The 25,994-nt window shown below is 42.4% G+C and overlaps 1 protein-coding gene across 2 annotated transcripts in view; it reads left to right on the forward strand.

Moving 5' to 3' along the window:
- ASXL3 (ASXL transcriptional regulator 3) overlaps positions 1-25,994 on the forward strand; it is a 183,396-nt gene that overhangs the window by 130,317 nt on the left and 27,085 nt on the right. For both annotated transcript variants that reach the window (XM_077270429.1, XM_077270430.1), the window contains 3 exons: positions 9,961-10,124; positions 17,294-17,390; positions 25,617-25,722. In XM_077270429.1, coding sequence (XP_077126544.1) covers positions 9,961-10,124; positions 17,294-17,390; positions 25,617-25,722 — 367 coding nt within the window. The remainder of the gene's footprint in view (positions 1-9,960; positions 10,125-17,293; positions 17,391-25,616; positions 25,723-25,994) is intronic.

Genomic DNA, 25,994 nt, shown 5'->3' on the forward strand with positions numbered 1-25,994 from the left:
TGAAAACGTCATCTTTGCAAAAAACGAGCCGCCATACATCTCAATCAACGGAAAAATGAAAAAATTATAGCTCTCATAATAAAGCGATGCAAAATTTTTTTTTTCTATAAAATAGTTTTTATTGTGTAAAAGTGCCAAAACATAAAAAAATATAAATGAGGTATGACTGTAATAGTACTGACCTGAAGAATAAAACTGCCTTAGCAATTTTAGCACATGCGGAATGACATAAACCCCCTGCCTCCTAAAAATTGGAATAGAAAGCAATCAAAAAATGTCATGTGTCTCAAAATGGTACCAATAAAAAAAAAGTCAACTCATCTTGCAAAGAACCAGCCCTCACATGACTCTGTGGGACAAAATATGTAAATATTATAGCTCTCAAAATATGTTTTTGCAAGAAAAAGTCTGTGTGTGTGACAGCTTTCAAACCTAAAAACCCGATATAATTCTGGTATCACTGTAATCGCACCGACCCAAAGAAAAAAAAGTTGCCTAATAAATTCTTCACCTGCTGGTTTTTTGTTTCATTTTGCCTCCCAAAGATTGCAGTAAGGCTTGGTTGGCGCACATGTATCCTGCACTGAGCGCTTGCACCGGGGTTTCTGTATAAATCTCTGAAATACGTGATTCAGACAGAACCCTCAACGGAAGATTCCCTATAATGAGGCAGATGGAGGCACTGTGGATACCGGAAATATAAGGGGCTTCCACGTTACTGGTAGTACAAAGGCTCTGAAAAAGCAAAATGTCTCCTCACCCTCAAAAAGAAATTCAGCAAATTCTCCGCTCCCAAATCCTAATGTCCCCCTCCCTTCTGAGCCCTACAGTGTACCTAAACCACATAGAGCTTCCACACGTTTGGCATTTCTGAAGCAATGAGATCACGCCTAACTTACGGGTGCATATCTCCGGAAACACGGGCTAGACATAACATACCGGTCACTACAACATACTGATCACTACAATGGCAGTTTGCGATTTTCACTCTGCAATATCAGCACTACACCTGTACATAAATTGCCAAAGGGGTATAATTTCCAAAATGTGTCACTTAAGGGGGAATTCTGCTCTTCTAGCAATAAGGGGCTCTGTATATGGACTCTGCAAACTGTTCTAGGAACATCTGCACTCCATGAGGCAAATAGTGCTCCGTCCCTCCAGAGTCTCCATTATGGATAAGTAATACTATACAGCCACATATGGGGTATTGCCACGTTCAGTAGAAATTGTGGGACACATTTTGATGCCATTTTTACCCGATTCTTGTGTGAAAATGTAAAATCGGGGGCTATAACAAAATTTTGGTGGTAAAAATGTAGTTATTTTTCTTCATTGCCCAATGGTATAAAATTCTGAGACACACCCATGGTGTCAATATGATCACTGCACCCTAGATGAATTCACTGAGAGGTGTAGTTTGTAAAATGGGGTCACTTATTGGGTTTTTTTGCTGTTCTGGCACCTCATGGGCTCTCCCAGTGGGTCTTGGCACCTGCAAAACCATAGCAGTAAAATCTGGCACTCCTTCCCTTCTGAGCTCTGCACTGTGCCTGAAAAATATTTCCCAATTACATGTAGGGTATTGGCGCACTCAGGAAAAAATGTACCTCAGTTTGTTGTTAAAAAAAATGTCCTAATAGCCCTTAAAAAAAATTAAAACTTGGTGCTAAAACAACACTTTATTGGTAAAAATGTAATTTATTCTTTCTTCACCACTCAATGGTATAAAACTCTTTGAGGTACATGTGATGTCATTATGATCACTGCACCCCTAGATGAATTCATATGGGGGGTGTAGTTTGTAACATGAGTTCACATACAGGGGGTTTCTGTTGTTCTGGCACCTCAGGGGCTCTACCAATATGACATGGCACCCTCAAACCATTCCAGCAAAATCTGAACTCCAATATGGTGCCTCTTCCCTTCTGAGCTTTTCACTGTACCTCAAAAGTAGTATTCCCCTACATATGGGGTATCGGTGTACTCAGGAGAAATTGCACTAGAAATTGTACAATTTCTCCTGTTACCCTTATAAAAATGCTAAATTTGGGGCTAATACAACATTTTTGTGGGGGAAATGTGATTTTATTGTTTTCATCTGGGGATTTAAGGTGCTCATAGCTGATCTAAATACTTTCACTGAGGGGTCTAGTTTCCAAAATATGGTCACTTGTGGGGGGTTTCCACTATTTAGGCAAACCGGTGGCTATCAAAACGGGACATGACGTCCGCTAATGATTCTATGAAATGTTACATTCAAATAGTTTTCTCCTTCATATGGGGTATCTGCGCACTCAGAAAAAATTGCGCTACGAATTGTATGGTGCAATTTCTCCTGTTACCGTTATGAAAATACAACATTTGGGGCTAAAAACATATTCTGTGAACCACTTTGAGGGTTCAATGCTCACCACAAATCTAGATCCGTTCTCTGAGGGGTCTAGTTTCAAAAATGGTGTCATTTGTGAGGGATTTTCACTGTTTAGGCACATAAGGCTCTCCAAATGCGACATGGCGTCTGACAATATTTTCGCTCTCTGCTGTGCGCCGTGTTTTTCTCTCTTTTATGAGGTATCGTCATGCTCAGGAGAAATTACACAACACATTTTTGGGTCTATTTTCTCCTGTTACCCTTGTCAAAATAAAAAAAAAAAATGGATCTGAAGTAAATTTTTTCTGAAAGTTTTTTTTTCCCCACATTCTAAAAATTCCTGTCAAGCACCTGAAGGGTTAATTAACTTCTTAATTGTGGTTTTGAGCACCTTGAGGGGTACGGTTTTTTGAATTTTATAAAGGTGTCACTTTTGGGTATTTTCTGTCATATAGACCCCTCAGAGAGTGACTTCAAATGTTGTGTGGTCCCTAAAAAAGAAATGGTTATGTAAATGGTTAACTTTGAGCAAAAAAAATTTGCTTCCTAAATTGTTATGCTGTAAAGTAGACAAATAGGAAATGTTATTTATTAACTATTTTGTTTAACTTATCGCTGCGATTTGAGCATAAAAATTAAAAGTGTGATAATTGCAAAACTTTCGCCAAATTTCCATTTTTTTTTTTTCACAAATAAACTCAAGTCATATTGAATACATTTTACCACTAACGTGAAGTACAGTGTGTCACGAAAAAAACAATCTCCGTATCACCGGGATGCATTGAAGCGTTCCAGAGTTATAAACACATAAAGTGATAGTGGCCAGAATTGTAAAAATTGTCCTGGTCATTAATGTGCAAACCACCTTCGGGGGTAAAGGGGTTAAACTTTGTATATTTCTAATAAAAACTGAATATGACTGTGTACAAGTCTACCACACTTTATGTATCAGAACAGGATCGGGGCATAACTGGACTTGTTTTTGAGTATATTTGACTCTAGGAGTTCCAAAATATTATCCCCCAGTTATTTAAGTACCACAGTCCCCACATCTATAGCCTACTCCAATGCCCATGCCCTGAAATGTTGGAGCTGAGAGGCCAGAAAATGCCAAAGGACTAAACCACCCTGATCCTTGGCTAACTGTAATTTTCCCAGCTTTATTCTAGGGATGTTCTTTTTCCACACCCTGTCATGGAAGATATTATGCATCTTTTAAACCAGTGCTTTGGTATCCAAATGGGAGAATATTGTAGGACATAGAGTTCAGAGGGCATGAGGAACATTGTAACGAGGTTTTTTTTTTTGCTAAGGACAGAGAGGAGTAATTTCCCCCATGCTCTGACTTTATTTCTTGACTTAACTACCAGAGGGTCCAGGTTTAACCCCTTTCTGACATTGGACGTACTATCCCATCGAGGTGGGGTGGGCCCGTATGACCACCCACGGGATACTACGTCCAGCGCGATCGGCGGCGCTCACGGGGGGAGCGCGGCCGGGTGTCAGCTGACTATCGCAGCTGACATCCAGCACTATGTGCCAGGAGCGGCCACGGACCGCCCCCAGCACATTAACCCTCGGCACACCGCGATCAAACATGATTGCGGTGTGCCGGCGGTACAGGGAAGCATCGCGCAGGGAGGGGGCTCCCTGCGTGCTTCCCTGAGACCCCCGGAGCAACGCGATGTGATCGCGTTGCTCCGAGGGTCTCCTACCTCCTTCCTCGCTACAGGTCCCGGATCCAAGATGGCCGCGGCATCCGGGTCCTGCAGGGAGGGAGGTTGCTTACCGAGTGCCTGCTCAGAGCAAGCGCTTAGTAAGCCTGCAGTGCTCTAAGTCAGATTGGTGATCTGACAGAGTGCTATGCAAACTGTCAGATCACCGATCTGTGATGCCCCCCCGGGACAAAGTAAAAAAGTTAAAAAAAAAATTTCCACATGTGTAAAAAAAAAAAAAAAATTCCTAAATAAAGAAAAAAAAAATATATATTATTCCCATAAATACATTTCTTTATCTAAATAAAAAAAAAAACAATAAAAGTACACATATTTAGTATCGCCGCGTCCGTAACGACCCCACCTATAAAACTATATCACTAGTTAACCCCTTCAGTGAACACCATAGGGGGGGAAAAAAAAACGAGGCAAAAAACAACGCTTTATTATCATACCGCCGAACAAAAAGTGGAATAACACGCGATCAAAAAGACGGATATAAATAACCATGGTACTGCTGAAAACGTCATCTTGTCCCGCAAAAAACGAGCCACCATACAGCATCATCAGCGAAAAAATAAAGTTATAGTCCTCAGAATAAAGCGATGCCAAAATAATTATTTATTCTATAAAATAGTTTTTATCGTATAAAAGCGCCAAAACATAAAAAAATGATATAAATGAGGTATCGCTGTAATCGTACTGACCCGAAGAATAAAACTGCTTTATCAATTTTACCAAACGTGGAACGGTATAAACGCCTCCCCCAAAAGAAATTCATGAATAGCTGTTTTTTTGTCATTCTGCCTCACAAAAATCGGAATAAAAAGCGATCAAAAACTGTCACGTGTCCGAAAATGTTACCATTAAAAACGTCAACTCGTCCCGCAAAAATCAAGACCTCACATGACTCTGTGGACCAAAATATGGAAAAATTATAGGTCTCAAAATGTGGAGACGCAAAAACTTTTTTGCTATAAAAAGCGTCTCTTAGTGTGTGACGGCTGCCAATCATAAAAATCTGCTATAAAAAATGCTATAAAAGTAAATCAAACCCCCCTTCATCACCCCCTTAGTTAAGGAAAAAATAATAAAATTAAAAAAAATGTATTTATTTCCATTTTCCCGTTGGGGCTAGGGTTGGGGCTAGGGTTGGGGCTAGGGTTGGGGCTAGGGTTGGGGCTAGGGTTGGGGCTAGGGTTGGGGCTAGGGTTAGGGCTAGGGTTAGGGCTATGGTTAGGGTTAGGGCTAGGGTTAGGGTTGGGGCTAAAGTTAGGGTTGGGGCTAAAGTTAGGGTTTGGATTACATTTACGGTTGGGATTAGGGTTGGGATATCAGCGTACTCAGGACAAATTGGACAACAACTTTTGGGGTCCAAGTTATCCTGTTACCCTTGGGAAAATACAAAACTAAGGGCTAAAAAAATCATTTTTGTGGAAATTTTTTTTTTTATTTTCACGGCTCTGCGTTATAAACTGTAGTGAGACACTTGGGGGTTCAAAGTTCTCACAACACATCTAGATAAGTTCCTTGGGAGGTCTAGTTTCCAATATGGGGTCACTTATGGGGGGTTTCTACTGTTTGGGTACATCAGGGGCTCTGCAAATGCAACGTGACGACTGCAAACCAATCCATCTAAGTCTGCATTCCAAATGGCGCTCCTTCCCTCCCGAGCTCTGCCATGCGGCCAAACAGTGGTTCCCCCCCACATATGGGGTATCAGCGTACTCAGGACAAATTGGACAACAACTTTTGGGGTCCAATTTATCCTGTTACCCCTGTGAAAATACAAAACTGGGGGCTAAAAAATCATTTTTGCGAAAAAAAAAAAAAAAAAAGAATTTTTATTTTCACGGATCTGCGTTATAAACTGTAGTGAAACACTTGGGGGATCAAAGCTCTCAAAACACATCTAGATAAGTTCCTTAGGGGGTCTACTTTCCAAAATGGTGTCACTTGTGGGGGGGTTTAATGTTTAGGCACATCAGGGGCTCTCCAAACGCAACATAGCGTCCCATCTTAATTCCAGTCAATTTTGCATTGAAAAGTCAAATGGCGCTCCTTCCCTTCCGAGCTCTGCTATGCGCCCAAACAGTGGTTTACCCCCACATATGGGGTATCGGCGTACTCAGGACAAATTGCACAACAACTTTTGAGGTCCAATTTCTTCTCTTACCCTTGGGAAAATAAAAAATTAGGGGCGAAAATATAATTTTTGTGAAAAAATATGATTTTTTTATTTTTACGGCTCTGCATTATATGGTGGACACACAGTTGATAGTCCTACTGAATAGACTGTTAGCTGCTTTTTTCTTGCCATAATACAAATTCTAAGTAAAGAAAAACGAGTGGCCCTCATTACTTTAAGAAATGAAGGTCAGTCAGTCCGAAAAATTGGGCAAACTTTGAAAGTTTCCCCAAGTGCAGTGGCAAAAACCATCAAGCGCTACAAAGAAACTGGGTCACATGAGGACCGCCCCAGGAAAGGAAGACCAAGAGTGACCTCTGCTTTTGAGGATAAGTTTATCCGAGTCACCAGCCTCGGAAATCGCAGATTAACAGCAGCTCAGATTAAACACCAGGTCAATGCCACACAGAGTTCTAGCAGCAGACACATCTCTACAACAACTGTTAAGAGGAGACTTTGTGCAGCAGGCCTTCATGGTAAAATAGCTGCTAGGAAACCACTGCTAAAGACAGGCAACAAGCAGAAGAGACTTGTTTGGGCTAAAGAACACAAGGAATGGACATTAGACTAGTGGAAATCTGTGCTTTGGTCTGATGAGTCCAAATTTGAGATCTTTGGTTCCAACAACCGTGTCTTTGTGCAACGCAGAAAAGGTGAACGGATGGACTCTGCATGCCTGGTTCCCACCGTGAAGCATGGAGGAGGTGTGATGGTGTGGGGGTGCTTTGCTGGTAACAATGTTGGGGATTTATTCAAAATTGAAGGCATACTGAACCAGCATGGCTACCACAGCATCTTGCAGCGGCATGCTATTCCATCCGGTTTGCGTTTAGTTGGACCATCATTTATTTTTCAACAGGACAATGACCCCAAACACACCTCCAGGCTGTGTAAGGGCTATTTGACCAAGAAGGAGATGATGGGGTGCTACCCCAGATGACCTGGCCTCCACAGTCACCAGACCTGAACCCAATTGAGATGGTTTGGGGTCAGCTGGACCGTAGAGTAAAGGTAAAAGGGCCAACAAGTGCTAAGCATCCCTGGGAACTCCTTCAAGATTGTTGGAAGACCATTCCCGGTGACTACCTCTTGGAGCTCATCAAGAGAATGCCAAGAGTGTGCAAAGCAGTCATCAAAGCAAAAGGTGGCTACTTTGAAGAACCTAGGTGTATGCAGTGAGACATGCCTTCCCTGAGCTCCCGCAGCACTCATCATAGTTTTTATACCAATTTGTATCAGCCAGGGGCGAATTACTTGGGAGAAGAACTATCAGATTACCTAAGTAGGATTAAAGTTCCAACTGTGGATCTTTTAGAATTGTCGATTTCCTTGGAGGAAAGGAATTAGCAGAATCATACAGACTAGTGATGAGCGAATATACTCGGCACTCGAGATTTGCCGAGCACGCTTGTTTGTCCTCCGAGTATTTGTAAGTACTGGGAGACTTTGTTTTCAGCGCCGCAGCTGAATGATTTACATTTGTTATCCAGCATAAGTACATGTGGGGGTTGCCTGGTTGCTAGGGAACCCCCACATGTAATCAAGCTGGCTAACAGATGTAAATCATTCAGCTGCGACGCTGAAAACTAAATCTCCGAGCACTTACAAATACTCGAAGGTCACCCGAGTGTGCTCTGGAAATCTCGAGTACCGAGTATATTCGCTCATCACTAATACAGACCCATTTCTTGCAAATAAGTTATGCTCTGATATAACATCGGTAATACATCTGGATCAAGGTGGCTTCATGCCATCTAAGTCGACTGTCATTAACCTACAAAGGCCATTTTTGTATTTGCAAGCGGTGCAGCCTGATCCCGAGAATAAAGCTGTTCTTTCCTTACATGTCACAAAGGCTTCCGATAGTGTGAAGTGGAAATATGTGTGGGCAGTGCTAAGTGAAATGGGATTTGGGCCTAATTTTATCAAATGGGTAATGCTACTGTATAAGACCCCAACAGCTAGAATAAGCGCTAACGGGGATTTGTAGGAGAATTTTGATCTTTTTTAGAAGAACAATTCAAGGCAACTCCTGAGTACTAGGGGCTTAAATGTCAGTTATTCTACTCTTCTTCCAAAAGCCATCACAAGGTTAATAACTATATACCTTTAACCCCTTCACCCCCAAGGGTGGTTTGCACGTTAATGACCGGGCCAATTTTTACAATTCTGACCACCGTCCCTTTATGAGGTTATAACTCTGGAACGCTTCAACGGATCCCAGTGATTCTGACATTGTTTTCTTGTGACATATTGTACTTCATGATAGTGGTAAAATTTCTTCGATATAACTTGCGTTTATTTGTGAAAAACGGAAATTTGGCGAAAATTTTGAAAATTTCGCAATTTTCCAACTTTGAATTTTTATGCCCTTAAATCACAGAGATATGTCACACAAAATACTTAATAGGTAACATTTCCCACATGTCTACTTTACATCAGCACAATTTAGGAACCAAAATGTTTTTTTGTTAGGGAGTTATAAGGGTTAAAAGTTGACCAGCAATTTCTAATTTTTACACCATTTTTTTTTAGGGACCACATCTCATTTGAAGTCATTTTGAGGGGTCTATATGACAGAAAATACCCAAGTGTGACACCATTCTAAAAACTGCACCCCTCAAGGTGCTCAAAACCACATTCAAGAAATGTATTAACCCTTCAGGTGTTTCACAGGAATTTTTGGAATGTTTAAATAAAAATTAACATTTAAATTTTTTTTACACAAAATTTATTTCAGCTCCAATTTGTTTTAATTTACCAAGGGTAACAGGAGAAAATGGACCCCAAAAGTTGTTGTCCAATTTGTGCTGAGTACACTGATACCAGATATGTGGGGGTAAACCACTGTTTGGGCGCACCGCAGAGCTCTCCAAGAAGGAGAGTGATGGGGTGGTACCCCAGATGACCTGGCCTCCACAGTCACCAGACCTGAACCCAATTGAGATGGTTTGGGGTCAGCTGGACCGTAGAGTGAAGGTAAAAGGGCCAACAAGTGCTAAGCATCCCTGGGAACTCCTTCAAGATTGTTGGAAGACCATTCCCGGTGGCAGCCAAATAAAGTTATAGCTATTAGAAGAAGAGTAGGAAAAAATGAACAAAGATGATAAATCGTCCCCATAGATTTGGAGTGGATTGACGAAGTAACTTGTGTCTGTGTAATGTGTAGGTGTCCCAATGCTTTTGTGGATATAGTGTAATGGTACTCGTGCTTCCCAGACTAACATCAGATGAACCTGTAGATATCAGCGGTTTCGGCCAACAGTCTAATGTGTACTGGCACCTCCTGCCTCTACTTTGACAGATGATGTTGGAGAGAGAAGGACCCGACACATCTGATTTCTGATGGACCATCCTTTTGTTCCTTTTGTTCTTCTTCGGCAGATAAACCGGTCCTAGTCTGCCGAGCATTCTGTACAGAGGTCTCTGGACGGGACCTTTTGTGTATTGGGGGCTTAAGAACTATAGACTTTTGTCTGGTCTTCTCAGTCGGAGGACGACATAAGCTAAACTCTTTATAATGTCCTTGTCTTGTCCTATATTATCTTGTTTCAGATAATTGATCAGTAGCCTAATTCTTACTATACACGTGCACAGTATAGTTACAGCGCATATGGACTGTAACTATAAAGTCTCATTATTTGTCATGATCCCTTTCGACTTGTTTTTCTCTTCTTTTTCAGGGCATTTGAAGTGGACCAAAGCAGAAGATATTGACATAGAAACTCCAGGCTCGATCTTGGTGAACACTAACCTGAGGGCTTTAATAAACAAGCACACGTTTGCTTCTTTACCTCAGCACTTTCAGCAGTACCTGCTGCTCTTACTCCCGGAAGTAGACAGACAGGTGAGTGCTCCCTGCAGAGGATCACGCTGTACATTTCAGCTCCATGGTGCTTCTGCTGATTAAATATTGTTTTACTCTATTAGACTCTCTTCACATTCTGACTGAAGGTATACATCATAATTATTACCAAAGTATACCTCAGACAGAAGCCTCAGTCATACAACCGCATACCCCAAGGGCTCCAAAAGTGATAAAAATATACACTCACCGGCCACTTTATTAGGTACACCATGCTAGTAACGGGTTGGACCCCCTTTTGCCTTCAGAACTGCCTCAATTCTTTGTGGCATAGATTCAACAAGGTGCTGGAAGCATTCCTCAGAGATTTTGGTCCATATTGACATGATGGCATCACACAGTTGCCGCAGATTTGTCGGCTGCACATCCCAAAGATGCTCCATACAAAGCAGGATGGATCCATGCTTTCATGTTGTTTACGCCAAATTCTGACCCTACCATCCGAATGTCGCAGCAGAAATCGAGACTCATCAGACCAAGCAACGTTTTTCCAATCTTCTACTGTCCAATTTCGATGAGCTTGTGCAAATTGTAGCCTCAGTTTCCTGTTCTTAGCTGAAAGGAGTGGTACCCGGTGTGGTCTTCTGCTGCTGTAGCCCATCTGCCTCAAAGTTCGACGCACTGTGCATTCAGAGATGCTCTTAGGCCTACCTTGGTTGTAACGGGTGGCGATTTGAGTCACTGTTGCCTTTCTATCAGCTCGAACCAGTCTGCCCATTCTCCTCTGACCTCTGGCATCAACAAGGCATTTCCGCCCACAGAACTGCCGCTCACTGGATTTTTTTTCTTTTTCGGACCATTCTCTGTAAACCCTAGAGATGGTTGTGCGTGAAAATCCCAGTAGATCAGCAGTTTCTGAAATACTCAGACCAGCCCTTCTGGCACCAACAACCATGCCACGTTCAAAGGCACTCAAATCACCTTTCTTCCCCATACTGATGCTCGGTTTGAACTGCAGGAGATTGTCTTGACCATGTCTACATGCCTAAATGCACTGAGTTGCCGCCATGTGATTGGCTGATTAGAAATTAAGTGTTAACAAGAAGTTGGACAGGTGTACCTAATAAAGTGGCCGGTGAGTGTATATAGTATGTATTGAGTTATATCTTGACACAAGATCAGTTAAAGTAATGAGCATCATCCGGGTTACAACTTTAGTGATGAGGTAATCTAAAATAACACTACAAATATTGCTGAGAAAGGCGCTGAGGTGTGTGCTTATTAATCTGTACTCTGTTATACCAATGGTGGCTGTGTAGGTGCCCTGTCTCTGCCCAGCTGCCTAGCATCGTACCTAAAGATATTTCTGTTGCCCCTTAGAGAAATTAGTTTCTTTGTATGTGTGACTGCACTCTATGGGGCCCCATACACAGTAGATGGCCGTCTCCCAAGCATCCGACATCTTATCGTCTGTCCGGCTGCAATCACTCCTGAATCCTCCATCTCAGGAGTGTTCATTCTCCTGTGTTCTCTACAAGAGAGCTACTGCCAGAGATCTGAGAGAAAAAGAATTCGGCAGTCCGAAATCAAACATGACAGATTGTTATCTTCCCTGACATCCTCAGTCATGGAGAGTTGGGAGGCCTCCATAGGCTACTTTCACACTAGCGTCGTACGACGAATTGCGTCGTTCCGACGCAAACAGTGAAAGCGCCGCACAACGGGGGCAGCGGATGCTATTTTTCAACGCATCCGCTGCCCCATTGTGAGGTTCGGGGAGGAGGGGGCGGAGTTCCGGCCGCGCATTCGCGGTTGGAAATGCTGGACACGACGCACCAAAAAACGTTACATGCAACGTTTTTTGGTGCCGACGGTCCGACGCAACCATCGCACGACGGTTGCGACGTGTGGCAATGCGTCGCTAATTTTAGTCTATGGACAAAAAACGCATCCTGCAAGCAATTTTGCAGGATGCGTTTTTTAGCCACAATTACGCATTGCGACGTGCAGTGCACGATGCAAGTGTGAAAGTAGCCATACAAGTTAGACTGTAGACCGGTTCCGCCAGTATCTGCAAGTTCGACCAACTTTAGTTTGTGTGTTGTGGATTTAGGATATGTAGACTAAAACAAAGGATCTGTTTACCTGCTCTGCTATATCTTACAGGGAACCTTTAGGATTGTGCACAGTAACCTACAGGCAGTGTCAGGTCGGCGCCGTTATACTGATTGCAATGATACCTTGGTTGATGAACTCCGTCTTGTGGTTGTTGTTTAATCTTTATTTTCAGTTTTGAGTTAATGATATGCCCGTGCTCCGGGGCGGCCTGTGCTTGGGGTCTCATGTACTGCTCTGATTAGGTATTCATACTGATGGCTTATGATGGGTAACTGATCCCTTAGTGATCTGCCCCATAGTTTACACAATGACTGTATGTACTGTACATACTGAAAAAAAAAATCCCCTTCAGCAGGCAAGTGGCAGTGCCTGCGCTGCCCCATGATCGCATCTATAATGTGTATTTAATTACGGTATTTTATTTGCTGGTATAAATTAATTCAGAAAAATAATACAATTGTCTCAAAATGGCGCCAGCGGCACCTGCGCAGTAGCATCTGTCGGCGATCTGTTAGATGCTACTGCGCAGGCGCCAGTGACGCCACCTTGCTAGAGAAAAAAAAATTGTTTCCACCAAGGTGGCACTTCTAAGCCTCCGCAATAGCATATATCGGATTGCCGAAACATGCTACTGGGCAGGCGCGGACAGCACCATTTTGAAAAAGATTTTTTTTTTTTTCCCAATTTATTTATTCCAGCAAATAAAATAATTTAATACACATGCGATCATGCTGCAGCACTGGCGCCATCACCTGCCTCCTGAAAGTGATTTTTTTTTGTTCAATATACATAATATTCATTATGTAATCTAGGGGGCAGATCGGTGAGGGGTCAGTGACCTGTCAGAAGCCATACTGATGAATACCTAAGCGGAGCACCACATGAAGCCCCCCCACAGGCCGCCGCGAAGTACGAGCACATCATTAACTCAAAACTGAAAATATAGAAGACAACAACCATAAGACGGATTTCATCAACCAAGGTATCATTGTAATCGGTATATAATCAGCAGCGCAATTATGATCCTACCTGACCTGTCAATCTTTCAGTACATTCCGAAGAACAATCATGAGGCAACTCCTTTAAAGGGAATATGTCAGCAGGTTTTGGTATGTAATCTGAGAGCAGCATGAGAGGGGAATATAACCTGATTCCAGTGATGTCACTTACTGTGCTCCTTATTGCAGTTTCAATAAATTCACTCTTTTATTAGTAGTAGAATATCATTAGTGCTTTCTATCACTAGAGCTTGATTAGTAGCTTTCTGCCTATGCACAGTGCACAATCCTTTCCATCATACTCACTAAATGTTTCTTTTTATCCCAATCTCATTAGGTTTTATAGCTGAATTTGTCTTTGCTTTTGAGCAAACAAGACCGTATTTATTCTGGGAGAAAAACTCCATGTAATGTTCTATTGTCCTATCATTTTTAATGGAGTTTGATTGCTTTTCCTTAATGATTGTTTCTTTCTATGTAAAAATCTGAATCCTGACCCCAATCCTTTGTTGCAGTGTGCATTCCACCAGTAAGACAGCAATATAATAAAGGGAATGTGTGTCCAATTAACCATTAGTGTAATGCGTCTGCAGGCTATCTAACGGCTCAGCTGGGTTTTGGGCCCTTTTCACTCCACAGTAAGCCTCTGCTTTTGTCTCTGAGGAACAAGTGCTTGAATACCCTGTTTCCATGGCTAAAAGACAACATTACAGATCTATTATTCGTATCGTCTTTATCATTTTTGCTTTACATTTACCTTATACTCCTGTGAAGTAAATTTGTTGCCAAGTTACAGACATTGTCACCTGCTAAAGAACAGATAGAGCACCGAAACAGTGTGACCACAAGGTGTCATACGATCACTCTAAATCCCGCCTGTGCACCTTTAATGCAGCTTGTTAGTTATCCGCGGAACCAACCTCACTCATGCCGATAGAGCATGAGGACTTGTCCACCCAAGCATCTAGTCCTATGCCACGGACCACACAAGCATCTAGTCCTATGCCACGGACCACACAAGCATCTAGTCCTGTGCCACGGACCACACAAACATTCAGTCTTGTGCCATGGACCACACAAGCATCTAGTCCTGTGCCAGGGACCACACAAGCATCTAGTCCTGTGCCACGCCCCACACAAGCATCTAGTCCCGTGCCACAGACCACACAAGCATCTAGTCCTGTGCCACGGACCACACAAGCATCTAGTCCCGTGCCACGGACTACACAAGCATCTAGTCCCGTACCATGGACCACACAAGCATCTAGTCCTGTGCCACGGACTACACAAGCATCTAGTCCCTTGCCACGGACCACACAAGCATCTAGTCCCTTGCCACGGACCACACAAGCAACTAGTCCCGTGCCAATTATCACAAAAGCCTCTTGTCCTGTGCCACAGACCACACATGTCTCTTGTCCCGTACTACGGACCACAAAAGCCTCTTGTCCCGTACCACGGATCACACAAGCATCTTGTCTTGTACCACACAAGCCTCTTGTCCCGTACTATGGATCACACAAGCCTCTTGTCCCGTACCACAGACCACACAAGCATCTTGTCCCGTACCACGGACCACACAAGCATCTAGTCCCTTGCCACGGACCACACAAGCATCTAGTCCTGTGCCACGGACCATACAAGCATCTAGTCCTGTGCCACGCACCACACAAGCATCTAGTCCTGTGCCACAGACCACACAAGCATCTAGTCCCGTGCCACAGACTACACAAGTATCTAGTCCCGTGCCATGGACCACACAAGCATCTAGTCATGTGCCACGGACTACACAAGCATCTAGTCCCGTGCCACAGACTACACAAGCATCTAGTCCCGTGCCATGGACCACACAAGCATCTAGTCCTGTGCCACGGACTAGGACTACACAAGCATCTAGTCCCGTGCCACGGACTACACAAGCATCTAGTCCCTTGCCATGGACCACACAAGCATCTAGTCCTGTGTCACGGACCACACAAGCATCTAGTCCCTTGCCACGGACCACACAAGCATCTAGTCCCTTGCCACGGACCACACAAGCATCTAGTCCCTTGCCACGGACCACACAAGCAACTAGTCCTGTGCCAATTATCACAAAAGCCTCTTGTCCTGTACCACAGACCACACATGCCTCTTGTCCCGTACTACGGACCACAAAAGCCTCTTGTCCCATACCACGGATCACACAAGCCTCTTGTCTTGTACCACACAAGCCTCTTGTCCCGTACCACGGATCACACAAGCCTCTTGTCCCGTACCACGGATCACACAAGCCTCTTGTCCCGTACCACAGACCACACAAGCATCTTGTCCCGTACCACGGACCACACAAGCTTCTTGTCCCGTACCACGGACCACACAAGGAGAATACACGGACTCATTATAGCCAGTGTACCGTTACACATGGCATATGTTCCACTAAAACCAATGGTCTGCGATAGGAAAAGAATCCCAGTATGCACTACTCTGGTCCGTTTAACACACAAGAACAATGAGTGCAATGTAGCCCGGATTCAGCCAGCTGTATTGAAAACCGGGCCAGTCGCATCTGCAAATAGTGTGTTTGTCCGCATTGTGGATTAGTGCAGAAGCTGCCTTTTACTTTGCATTATTCCGCTCTGGAAATGGACCAAAATAATGCCTGCTGTGTTTTTATTTTTTATTTTTTCCTAGTCAGGGTATTGTTCCTTGTGGAAAAACAGCCATGTATAATGGGACCGTTGCATGCACAGACCTATTTTGCGCTTGTGTGAACGCTGCCGGAACGGCAGGTTTGGTAGTAGATTTCAGTGATGATGAACATACTCTACCGGAGCGGCTCACCAGGTTTTCAATACCAGATTGATAAATCTGAATCCGGTCTACTCTTTCTAAGCAAATTCAAAACTGAAAAAAGTTATGAAATAGAAAAAATCTTCCTCTGACTAATCCTATTTGACCCTGTGTACTGTTGTAGCTTGTCATCTGTAGGCTCCGTGTATATGAAGTGTTGTAACCTCTTGGTATAGCGAAGCCAGCATTCACCAGATCGGGCTCTGTCCTACATTGGGGCATTGATTGTGTCCCAGTGATCTGTTGCATCAGTTATTCCAATGGAAGCAGAAGGCACCAGTCCATTAGGTGTCTGTTTTTAGAACATAAAAATAGGTCCTGTGTGCATATCTCTCTCTTCCATTACAAAAAAATAATGAACCCCATAATCAGTGGGGGGTGAGGGGAGTCCCTCTGTTTCCGTTTGCATAACCAATGCAACATTTATTTGTCTCTTCCTATATCAGACAGACTGTCTGAACGGAGCCTTAGGGTACCGTCACACATTGAAATTTTCATCGCTGCGACGGCACGATTCGTGACGTCGCAGCGTCGTATAATCATCGCTCCAGCGTCGTAGACTGCGGTCACACGTTGCAATCACGGCGCTGGAGCGATGCCGAAGTCCCCGGGTAACCAGGGTAAACATCGGGTAACTAAGCGCAGGGCCGCGCTTAGTAACCCGATGTTTACCCTGGTTACCAGCGTAAAAGTAAAAAAACAAACCGTACATACTCACCCGTCGGTGTCCTTCAGGTCCCTTGCCGGCTGCTTCCTGCTCTGAGTGCAGCCGTACAGTGAGAGCAGAGCGCAGCACTGCTGTGATCTGCTCTCACTTTCCGGCCGGCACTCAGAGCAGGAAGCAGACGGCAAGGGACCTGAAGGACACCGACGGGTGAGTATGTACGGTTTGTTTTTTTACGTTTACGCTTGTAACCAGGGTAAACATCGGGTTACTAAGCGCGGCCCTGCGCTTAGTTACCCGATGTTTACCCTGGTTACAAGCGAAGACATCGCTGGATCGCTGTCACACACAACGATCCAGCGATGTCAGCGGGTGATCAAGCGACGAAAGAAAGTTCCAAACGATGTGCTACGACGTACGATTCTCAGCAGGATCCCTGATCGCTGCTGCGTGTCAGACACTGCGATATCGTAACGATATCGCTAGAACGTCACGAATCGTAACGTCGTAGCGATGGAAATTTCAATGTGTGACGGTACCCTTAGAATATAGAGAACAATGACATGTAACTTTTAAGTCCTCTCCTATTCTCCTTCCAGATGGGAAGTGATGGGACTTTACGCCTTAGTAACTCTGCTCTGAATAATGAGTTCTTTGCATATGCGGCTCAAGGCTGGAAGCAGCGATTGTCAGAAGGTAAATATTTTGTTTTCCTCTCTTCATTAAAGGGCTTATGTAGATAAATGTGCTTACATTACCTAGTTATGGACCTTACTAATGTGCTTGATGGTTCTTAAGTCTTCATCTGCTAGCTCCGGCACCAGGTTTACCACTATTTTGCAAGCACTAGTGTGGTTTACTTGTGTATTCTGAAGCCTGGAGGACTTTATCTCTAGTAATGGCTATATAAAGTATATGAAATAATGACAAAACAAGGTTTCCTTCTTCTGATGTTGATCCAAAGGTACGGTAGGTAAAATTAACCCAGTGATCGTTTCCTTTTTTGTCCTCCTAGCTGAGAAACAAAATCTTTTAAAACCATGTTTACATTTTTATGGGTGTGTTATTAGCTAATGTTGAAGGGGTTGTCCACGTGAACAATTTATTTCTATTGGAAGAAATGAGCTGATGAGGAGGTGTGGCTCTTGTACCAGTGATCAGTAGTAATCCGTAGGGTGTTCTAGCCATGGTGCTATTACGGTTACTGGACTGCCCATGTATCACCAACACCAACAGGTAGGACCCTAAAGAACAAGATGCATTGGGGTTGTTCTCTATTCTGGCCACTTGATACATGTTTAAGATTTCTTAAGGAAATCCCTTTGAAAAGTATTAACACTTCACACCCAAGCCAGTTTTCGTTCTTGCTCTTGCTCTTTTTTTATCACATTGTTCCAAGAGCCGTAGCTTTTTATTTTTCCATCAAATAACAGTTTGTTTTTTTATGGGGCAAGTTGTAGTTTTTAATTATACCAAACATTTTTCCATATAATCTATTGGGAAAAGGAAAAACAATCCAAGTATGGTGAATATAAAAAGCACAGTTCTATAGGTTTTTTGGGGTTTTCTTTTTATGGTGTTCATGGTATCCATGTCGGTAGAATTACTGTAATACCTAACTTTTGTTTTTTTTTGTTTGTTTGTTAATTGAAGTGGCGAAAAAACAAATTGTTGAAAACCTAGTTTTTGGGTTTGTGTCAACATTTTTTATAGATCTAGATCTTTTATTTTTTTTACATTGCTGGAGCTTTGTAAGGGATTTATTTGGGCACTATGAGCTGTAGTTTTTGACACCATTTTGAGGTACATACAATGTTTTGGTCGTTTTTTATTATATTTTTACAGCATTTTACATAAAAGTTTAAAGGAGTTGTCCACTACTAGAGCAACTCCTTCTGAATCTGAATGTTTGCATCTGCCAAAATTAGAACACTTTTCCTCACCTCCCGTGCTGGAACCGTTCCATTGGTGTCGGTACCTGCATTCCCGGGGCTCACATGAGGTTGTTACGTCACATGAGCCATGCGCTCAATCAACGCTGGCCTCACTGTGTCCGCCTTCAGACGTATTGGTAATCAACAGGTAGTGAAGGCTGTGCCTAGCCGATTACCTCACGTGAGCCCCGGGAACTCAAGTTCCTCCTGTCCCGGGAACATTCAGATTGAGGTTGTCATAATAGTGGACCACCCCATTAATAATGTTATGCTTTATTAGATATGACTCTTGTGGTCATGGCGATGTCTAATATGTTTTGTTTGTTACATTTTTTTTCTATATTTTTAACTGGAGAAAAGGAATCAATTTAATTTTTATATTTTTTTCAGATGTAATTTTTTTTGTTTCCTATAGGAGACTTGAACATATAATTTCTTGTTCTGTATTCTGCAATTCTACAGAATTGTAATAAGAAGTGAAAATTATATACTACTTTGAAGCCCAGTCATTGGCTGGGCTTCAAAGGAGTACCAAGATGGCATTAACAGGGCTTTCAGTAGATCCTCAGATGCCATAGTAACCTATCAGCTCCTCAACTCTTGTTGAATGGGACTGATTGAATGCATCACGCAAGCCATTTAGGTGCCACTGTCAATGATTAACAGTGGCATCTCAATGGTTTAGCAACTGCTATCAGAGCAAGCTCCGGTTGGTGCAGATGAAGGCAGGTGGTAGCTGTTTAACACAGCCAGCATCTGACACATGAAGCAGGGTCAGCTCCTGAACCCACTCCATACACCCGCATCCAACATACACTGGTCAAGTATGGAGGATGTCAGGAAGCGGTTAATATTATTTCATGAATGCGTCTTTGGAGGACACCGGAACCATGGGGTTATATGCTTCCATCTGGAGACTGACATTAAGATTACATCTTGGAAATAAGTAATCTGCTCCAAAACAGCGTACACTGGCCAGTTGACACATAGCTATTTAGCTTATCTTAGTGTCCCCTTAGTGTGTTCAGAACTCTGCAGCTCTGCGTGTCTCTTGCAGCTCTTTTGGGATGCCCCCTATCATCATCATTCATTGGTTTAGATCTGCGCTAAAGCGCCTACTTGCCTGGCATGGCGCACTGCCTCATGGGGTAGGAGCCTCCTTGGTCATATGCTTCCTGGCGTCTCTTCTATTCCATAGAGGTGCTACTTAGCCTTAAGTCCACATCTTTGCAGTTTTCCTACCTTTTGCGTCCATGGATGTTAGTTTTAGCTGAAGGGTCTTTCATATAAAGAGGTATTCATGACACTCGCAATGTTTAAGCGCCATTCAAAATCTTGTTTATTTTCTTGAAGTGAATACAGGATATGGATTGCAGGAGACAAATGTGCAACAGCAGCAGTAACAATCGCTTCGCGTCTTTAGGGCGATTAGATTATATGAAGGACTTTGCTGTATCTTACTTGTCTACACAGAGCACCACCTCTAACATGTGGATTGCTTATTATACACCAAAAAAAGAGCATGGACCGCACATCCAAAAAATGATGCATTGATCGAATGCCGCCAGGCAAAAATAAATATTACTGAACATGAGGCTCTTAGTTTAACATTTTGATCCGACTGTATGAAGCCCACTGCCACGTCACAGCAAACTTCTCAGTGGGTTCCTATCGCCTTAACAGAGCTGAGTCATGCGCCAACCACCGTCACAGTGACAATGCAGCGGCAGGGCAGATGGCCTGGTGCCCATCAGCACCCATGCTGCAAGACTGAGTCCCCACCACTCCAGACCGCGCTGCCCCACCAGCACAAAACCACAACAACAATGGCTGCCACACAGCATCTACACCAAATAAAAGGAGCATTTTGACTTTTCTTTGACTGCACTTAGCAGAACAGTACTACAAGTGTCCGTTACTCGGGTAGTAACCTGAAAGATTGGAATTCCTCCTTCTGCATCACTCGTGTTAGTTTTCCCACCCCAGGGGCTGCTTTAGAACATCTCATGGTTCCTGTGTCCTCCAATGAAATGCCCCAAAAGTTCAGATTTTTGGTACTCACTATAAAGTATCTCTCTCGTATCCGTTATTTGAGGTCACAGCCCCCTTGTTTGGTGGGGGTGGGATCTTGCTTCTGCTCCTCTTACTGCATTAGGTCGCTAGGCGGCAGCGTATAACCCCATGGTTTTTGTGTCCCCAATGAAGGCTACGAGAGAGTGATTTTATGGTGAGTGCCAAAAATCTTCATTTGGTAGACCTCTTCTACTTTGCTGCCCAGCTCATACAGAGTACTACTTTTTTTATACTAGACTAGACATGTGCAAACACTATTTATTCAAATAAGCCTGGAATAGTTCTAATCATTTAAAAAAAAAAGGTGAAAATGATTTATACAATAGGTATATGTAACTTTTCAGAGCTTTAAATCTTACTTGTGATATAGCTCTGTAGTTTGGGTCTTGCGTCAGACCAGTGTAAAATGCAGTGTCATTATCTTAGTCTTACATTTAGCTTTCTTTAGTCCCAGTTCTTTGTTAAGGCAGATCTCTTCATCTAAGAGTATTTTTAAGGCAATTCTGTCGTCAGTCTGACAATATAATCTGCATACATTATTACAGAAATCTCTCAGACCTAGTAAGACAGATGTTTATTTTTTTTCACATTAAGTACATGTTAGAATGGCTGCATACGTTTGATATTGAAATGAGTATTGTTATGCCCAGCTATAGAGTGAGAGCGCTCAGAGTCCAAGCATATTCAGTCTCTGGCCACCCAGCCTGATTGACAGCTGCAGATTGTACGTAGAGTGAGATCTCCGCAGCAGGACGGAGAAAGGACACTTAAAATTGATAATTCAGACTGGAGGAAGTGGGGGTAGATTGAATTTAAACTTATCATTATACAGCCATTCCGACATGAATTTTTAAAATATATGTAGTAAGTGCACCAGCCTTATCAGGCTTTATAGATCTATTTGATAATGTAAATCAATAATTGGAAATATAAACCCTTATCAATATCATATAAATAACTGTTCTTGGAAGTACCCAAAATACAACATATCAAACCTATTACCAAGTAGTACTGTAAATAATGTCTACTAAATCAAGTTAATTTTAAATCCGAAGCTTTATTATTAAATCAATTAAGCACAACACTACAAACAATAAAAAAAAATCCATAAAAGACCCTTAAAAACAGACAAAAGGACAGTGTGGTTATACATTAGATACATCAATAATTCATATATCACAAGTTAACATTATAAAGTGTAGAGGTGTAGATATCTAATATATAAAGCTGAATGTGTGTGTGTGTGTATGTATGTATGTATGTATGTATGTCCGGGATTGGCATCTGAACCGTAGCAGCTACAGCCACAAAATTTTGCACAGTCACACGTCTGGACCCCGAGAGCGTCATAGGCTATGTTGTGAGGTGAAATTTTAACCCCGCGCTTTCCAATTCACCAAACAATTTTGCCCCTATCTACATAATGGGGAAAAAGTGAAAGGAAAAGTGTTGGAGGCGTCGCAGCTACAGGCACAAAATTTTGCACAGTCACACGTCTGGACCCTGAGAGCGTCAAAGCTATATTGTGAGGTGAAATTTTAACCCCGCGCTTTCCAAGTCACCAAACAATTTTGCCCCTATCTACATAATGGGGAAAAAATGAAAGGAAAAGTGTTGGAGGCAAATTAACAGCTGCCAGATGTGAACAAGGGGGACTTAAAGAATGACAGCGATGGCACCAAAGAGTATATACTGTACAGTTGCTAAGGTGGGGCCCCAACATGGGATAATCACACCACCACGGGGATATGAACACACACACAAAATGCGCCACACACTACCACGTGCTCGAACACATATACCACCCTCAGTGCACATTTCACCACACATACACCAACCTCGCCACATAAAAGTAGAAACACAAAAGTCGCCGCTCAAAACTCGCCACGCGCAAAACTCTCCACATGCAAAACTCGCCACACGTGCAAAACTCGCCACACGCAAAACTTGCACACGCAGAAAAATTGGCACACGCAGAAAAATTGCCACATGCACAAAAGTTGCAACACATGCAAAAGTTGCCTCACACAAAAGTTGCACATACTCAAAAGGCACCACACATAAAACTCGCCACGCGCAAAACTCGCCATGCGCAAAACTTGCTGCACACAACTTGCTACACTAACCTGTCACATGCAACTCGACACACAAAAAGTTGCTACACGCATGTCGCCACACAAAACTCATCTCACAAAAGTCCCTACATGCATGTCGCCACACGCAACTCAACACACACAACTTGACACACGAAACTCGCCCTAAAACACACACAAGTCTGGTATCCTTCAAAAATAAAAATCTGATTAATAAGCAGACAAACTACAAGAGCAACAAATGTACCATATAGGAATCCGGCAGCTGTCAGTCACATGACCAGTCTATTATGTGTATGTGTGAGCTAATATATACTGCCAGGGGGTGGGCTTACTGTTGGCTGGGGATTTATCAGGCTGCCATTTTAGCTTACAAATACTGAGGTAAAAATACTGACCAAATAACGTGTGAACGAGGGCTAATACAGGAGGAGATGGCATACAGCTATATACTATATACAGGAGATGACACACAGGTATATACTATTTACAGGGGAGATGACACACAGGTATATACTATATACAGGAGGAGATGACACACAGATATATACTATATACAGGAGAGATGACACACTGGTATATACTATATAGAGGAGGAGATGACATACAGGTACATACTACATACAGGAGGAGATGACATACAGGTATATACTATATACAGGAGGAGATGACACACAGGTATATACTATATACAGGAGCAGATTACCTACAGGTATATAGTATATACAGGAGGAGATGACACAGGTATATGCTATGTATAGGAGGAGATGACATACAGGTATATACTATATACAGGAGATGACACACAGATATATACTATATATAGGTGAGATGACACACAGGTATATACTATATACAGGAGATTACATACAGGTATATCTAATATATAAAGCTGAATGTGTGTATGTATGTATGTGTGTATGTCCGGGATTGGCATCTGTACCGTCGCAGCTACAGCCACAAAATTTTGCACAGTCACACGTCTGGACCCCGAGAGCGTCATAGGCTATGTTGTGAGGTGAAATTTTAACCCCGCGCGTTCCAATTCACCAAACAATTTTGCTCCTATCTACATAATGGGGAAAAAGTGAAGGGAAAAGTGTTGGAGGAAAATTGACAGCTGCCAGATGTGAACAATGAGGACTTAAAGAATGAGAGCGATGGCGACAAAGAGTATATACCGTACAGTTGCTAAGGTGGGGCCCCGACATGGGATACTCACCACACACGGGGATATGAACACAAACACAAAATGCGCCACACACTACCACGTGCTTGAACACATATACCACCCTCAGCACACATTTCACCACACACACACACCAACCTCGCCACATAAAAGTCGAAACACAAAAGTCACCACTCAAAACTCGCTACATGCAAAACTCGCCATATGCAAAACTAGGCTCACGCAAAACTCGCCACACGTGCAAAACTCACCTCATGGAAAACTCACCTCATGCAAAACTTGCACACACAGAAAAATTGCCACATGTACAAAAGTTGCACCACATGCAAAAGTTGCCTCACACAAAACTTGCACATACTCAAAATGCACCACACATAAAACTCGCCACGCGCAAAACTCGCCATGCACAAATCTTGCTGCACACAACTTGCTACACTAACCTGTCACATGCAACTCAACACACAAAATGTTGCTACACGCATGTCGCCACACAAAACTCATCTCACAAAAGTCGCTACATGCATGTCGCCACACGCAACTCAACACACACAACTTGACACATAAAACTCGCCCTAAAACACACACAAGTCTGGTATTGTCCTTCAAAAATAAAAATCTGATTAATAAGCAAACTACAAGAGCAACAAATGTACCATATAGGAAATACGGCAGCTGTCAGTCACATGACCTGTCTATTATGTGTATGTGTGAGCTAATATATACTGCCAGGGGGGAGGGCTTCCTGTTGGCTGGGGATTTATCAGGCTGCCAATAGCAACCAATCACAGCTCAGCTTCTATTTTGCTACAGTTAATTAACCTGAGCTCTGATTGGTTAATATAGGCAACAAAGACATTCTCAGTATAACAAAGCTAATATATGTTGTGAAATGCTTCTATTTGCTTAGTTTTTGCCTTTTAATAATTACATTTCTATCTATTTGTTTTGTGGTTTTTGTGTGCAGAATAAATTTTTGTTAACACATTCTATTTTGCTAACAGCAGTCATTAACCCGGGCGAAGCCGGGTAGTACAGCTAGTACTCTCATATAGTTCATTAGCTGAAAACTTTATCCATATAAAATGTAAAAATATAGCTGTGAGGGTTAGCTGAACCATCTGTATACAATTAGTATGCAACAGGTTTCTGATATTAGCATAGATTGCTTTACAACAGCCAAAGGCCAGTATTACATCAGTGTATATCAAATCACCTGTAGTTCAATTATTTCACCATATAAGAACATCCATGCAAAGTAAAAGACCAATCTATACACACCGTGTGCCATCATGTAATCATGTCACACTGCCCAGTACCCCTACGCGCGTTTCGCATGCAGCTTCATCAGGGGATCTATTTGATGATGTATGCATTTTGTATTGTGCAATCTAGTGACCTATCTAAGCATTGACTTTTCAAGCAGCCCTAAGGTGTTCTCATTAGATAATTAACATATTTTACAAAGATGAAAAGAGGAAGAGAATCATTTTTCAATATTCTTTAATATTTATTAAAGGTGAAAATAAACGTATGTTTTCGTGCATCAAGAATAAAGAAAAAAAACAACCGTTGGCTTTTAAATATAGAAATTCTTGAGATATAACTTTTATTTCTTTCCATATATTTCTTGCAGGAGAGTTCACTCCAGAAATGCAAATGCGCATTAGACAAGAAATTGAAAAAGAGAAGAAAACAGAAGTTTGGAAAGAACGATTCTTTGAAAGGTTTTATGGCGAAAAGTAAGAAATAATGTAAAAAAAATATATTCTAGTAGCCTAAATCTGTGCATAGTGACTTTATTTCTTAGTCTATGGAATCAGTTTATAAGGCTGAATATAAAATGTGCTTGGACCCCTATAAAAAGAGCACAAGGGCAAACACTGCGCTAACTCTTTTCCCCTATTGGTCCTTAGTGGTTCTGTCCTAGAATGTACTTGTTTTTCTATATATTAATAGGTTTATCTTTTTATTCTGTAGTTTGTCTCCTAGTTAACCTCATTTAGAGAACCTG

This window comes from Ranitomeya variabilis, chromosome 6, assembly GCF_051348905.1.
Source record: "Ranitomeya variabilis isolate aRanVar5 chromosome 6, aRanVar5.hap1, whole genome shotgun sequence".
In the NCBI taxonomy this organism is placed as follows: Eukaryota; Metazoa; Chordata; class Amphibia; order Anura; family Dendrobatidae; genus Ranitomeya; species Ranitomeya variabilis.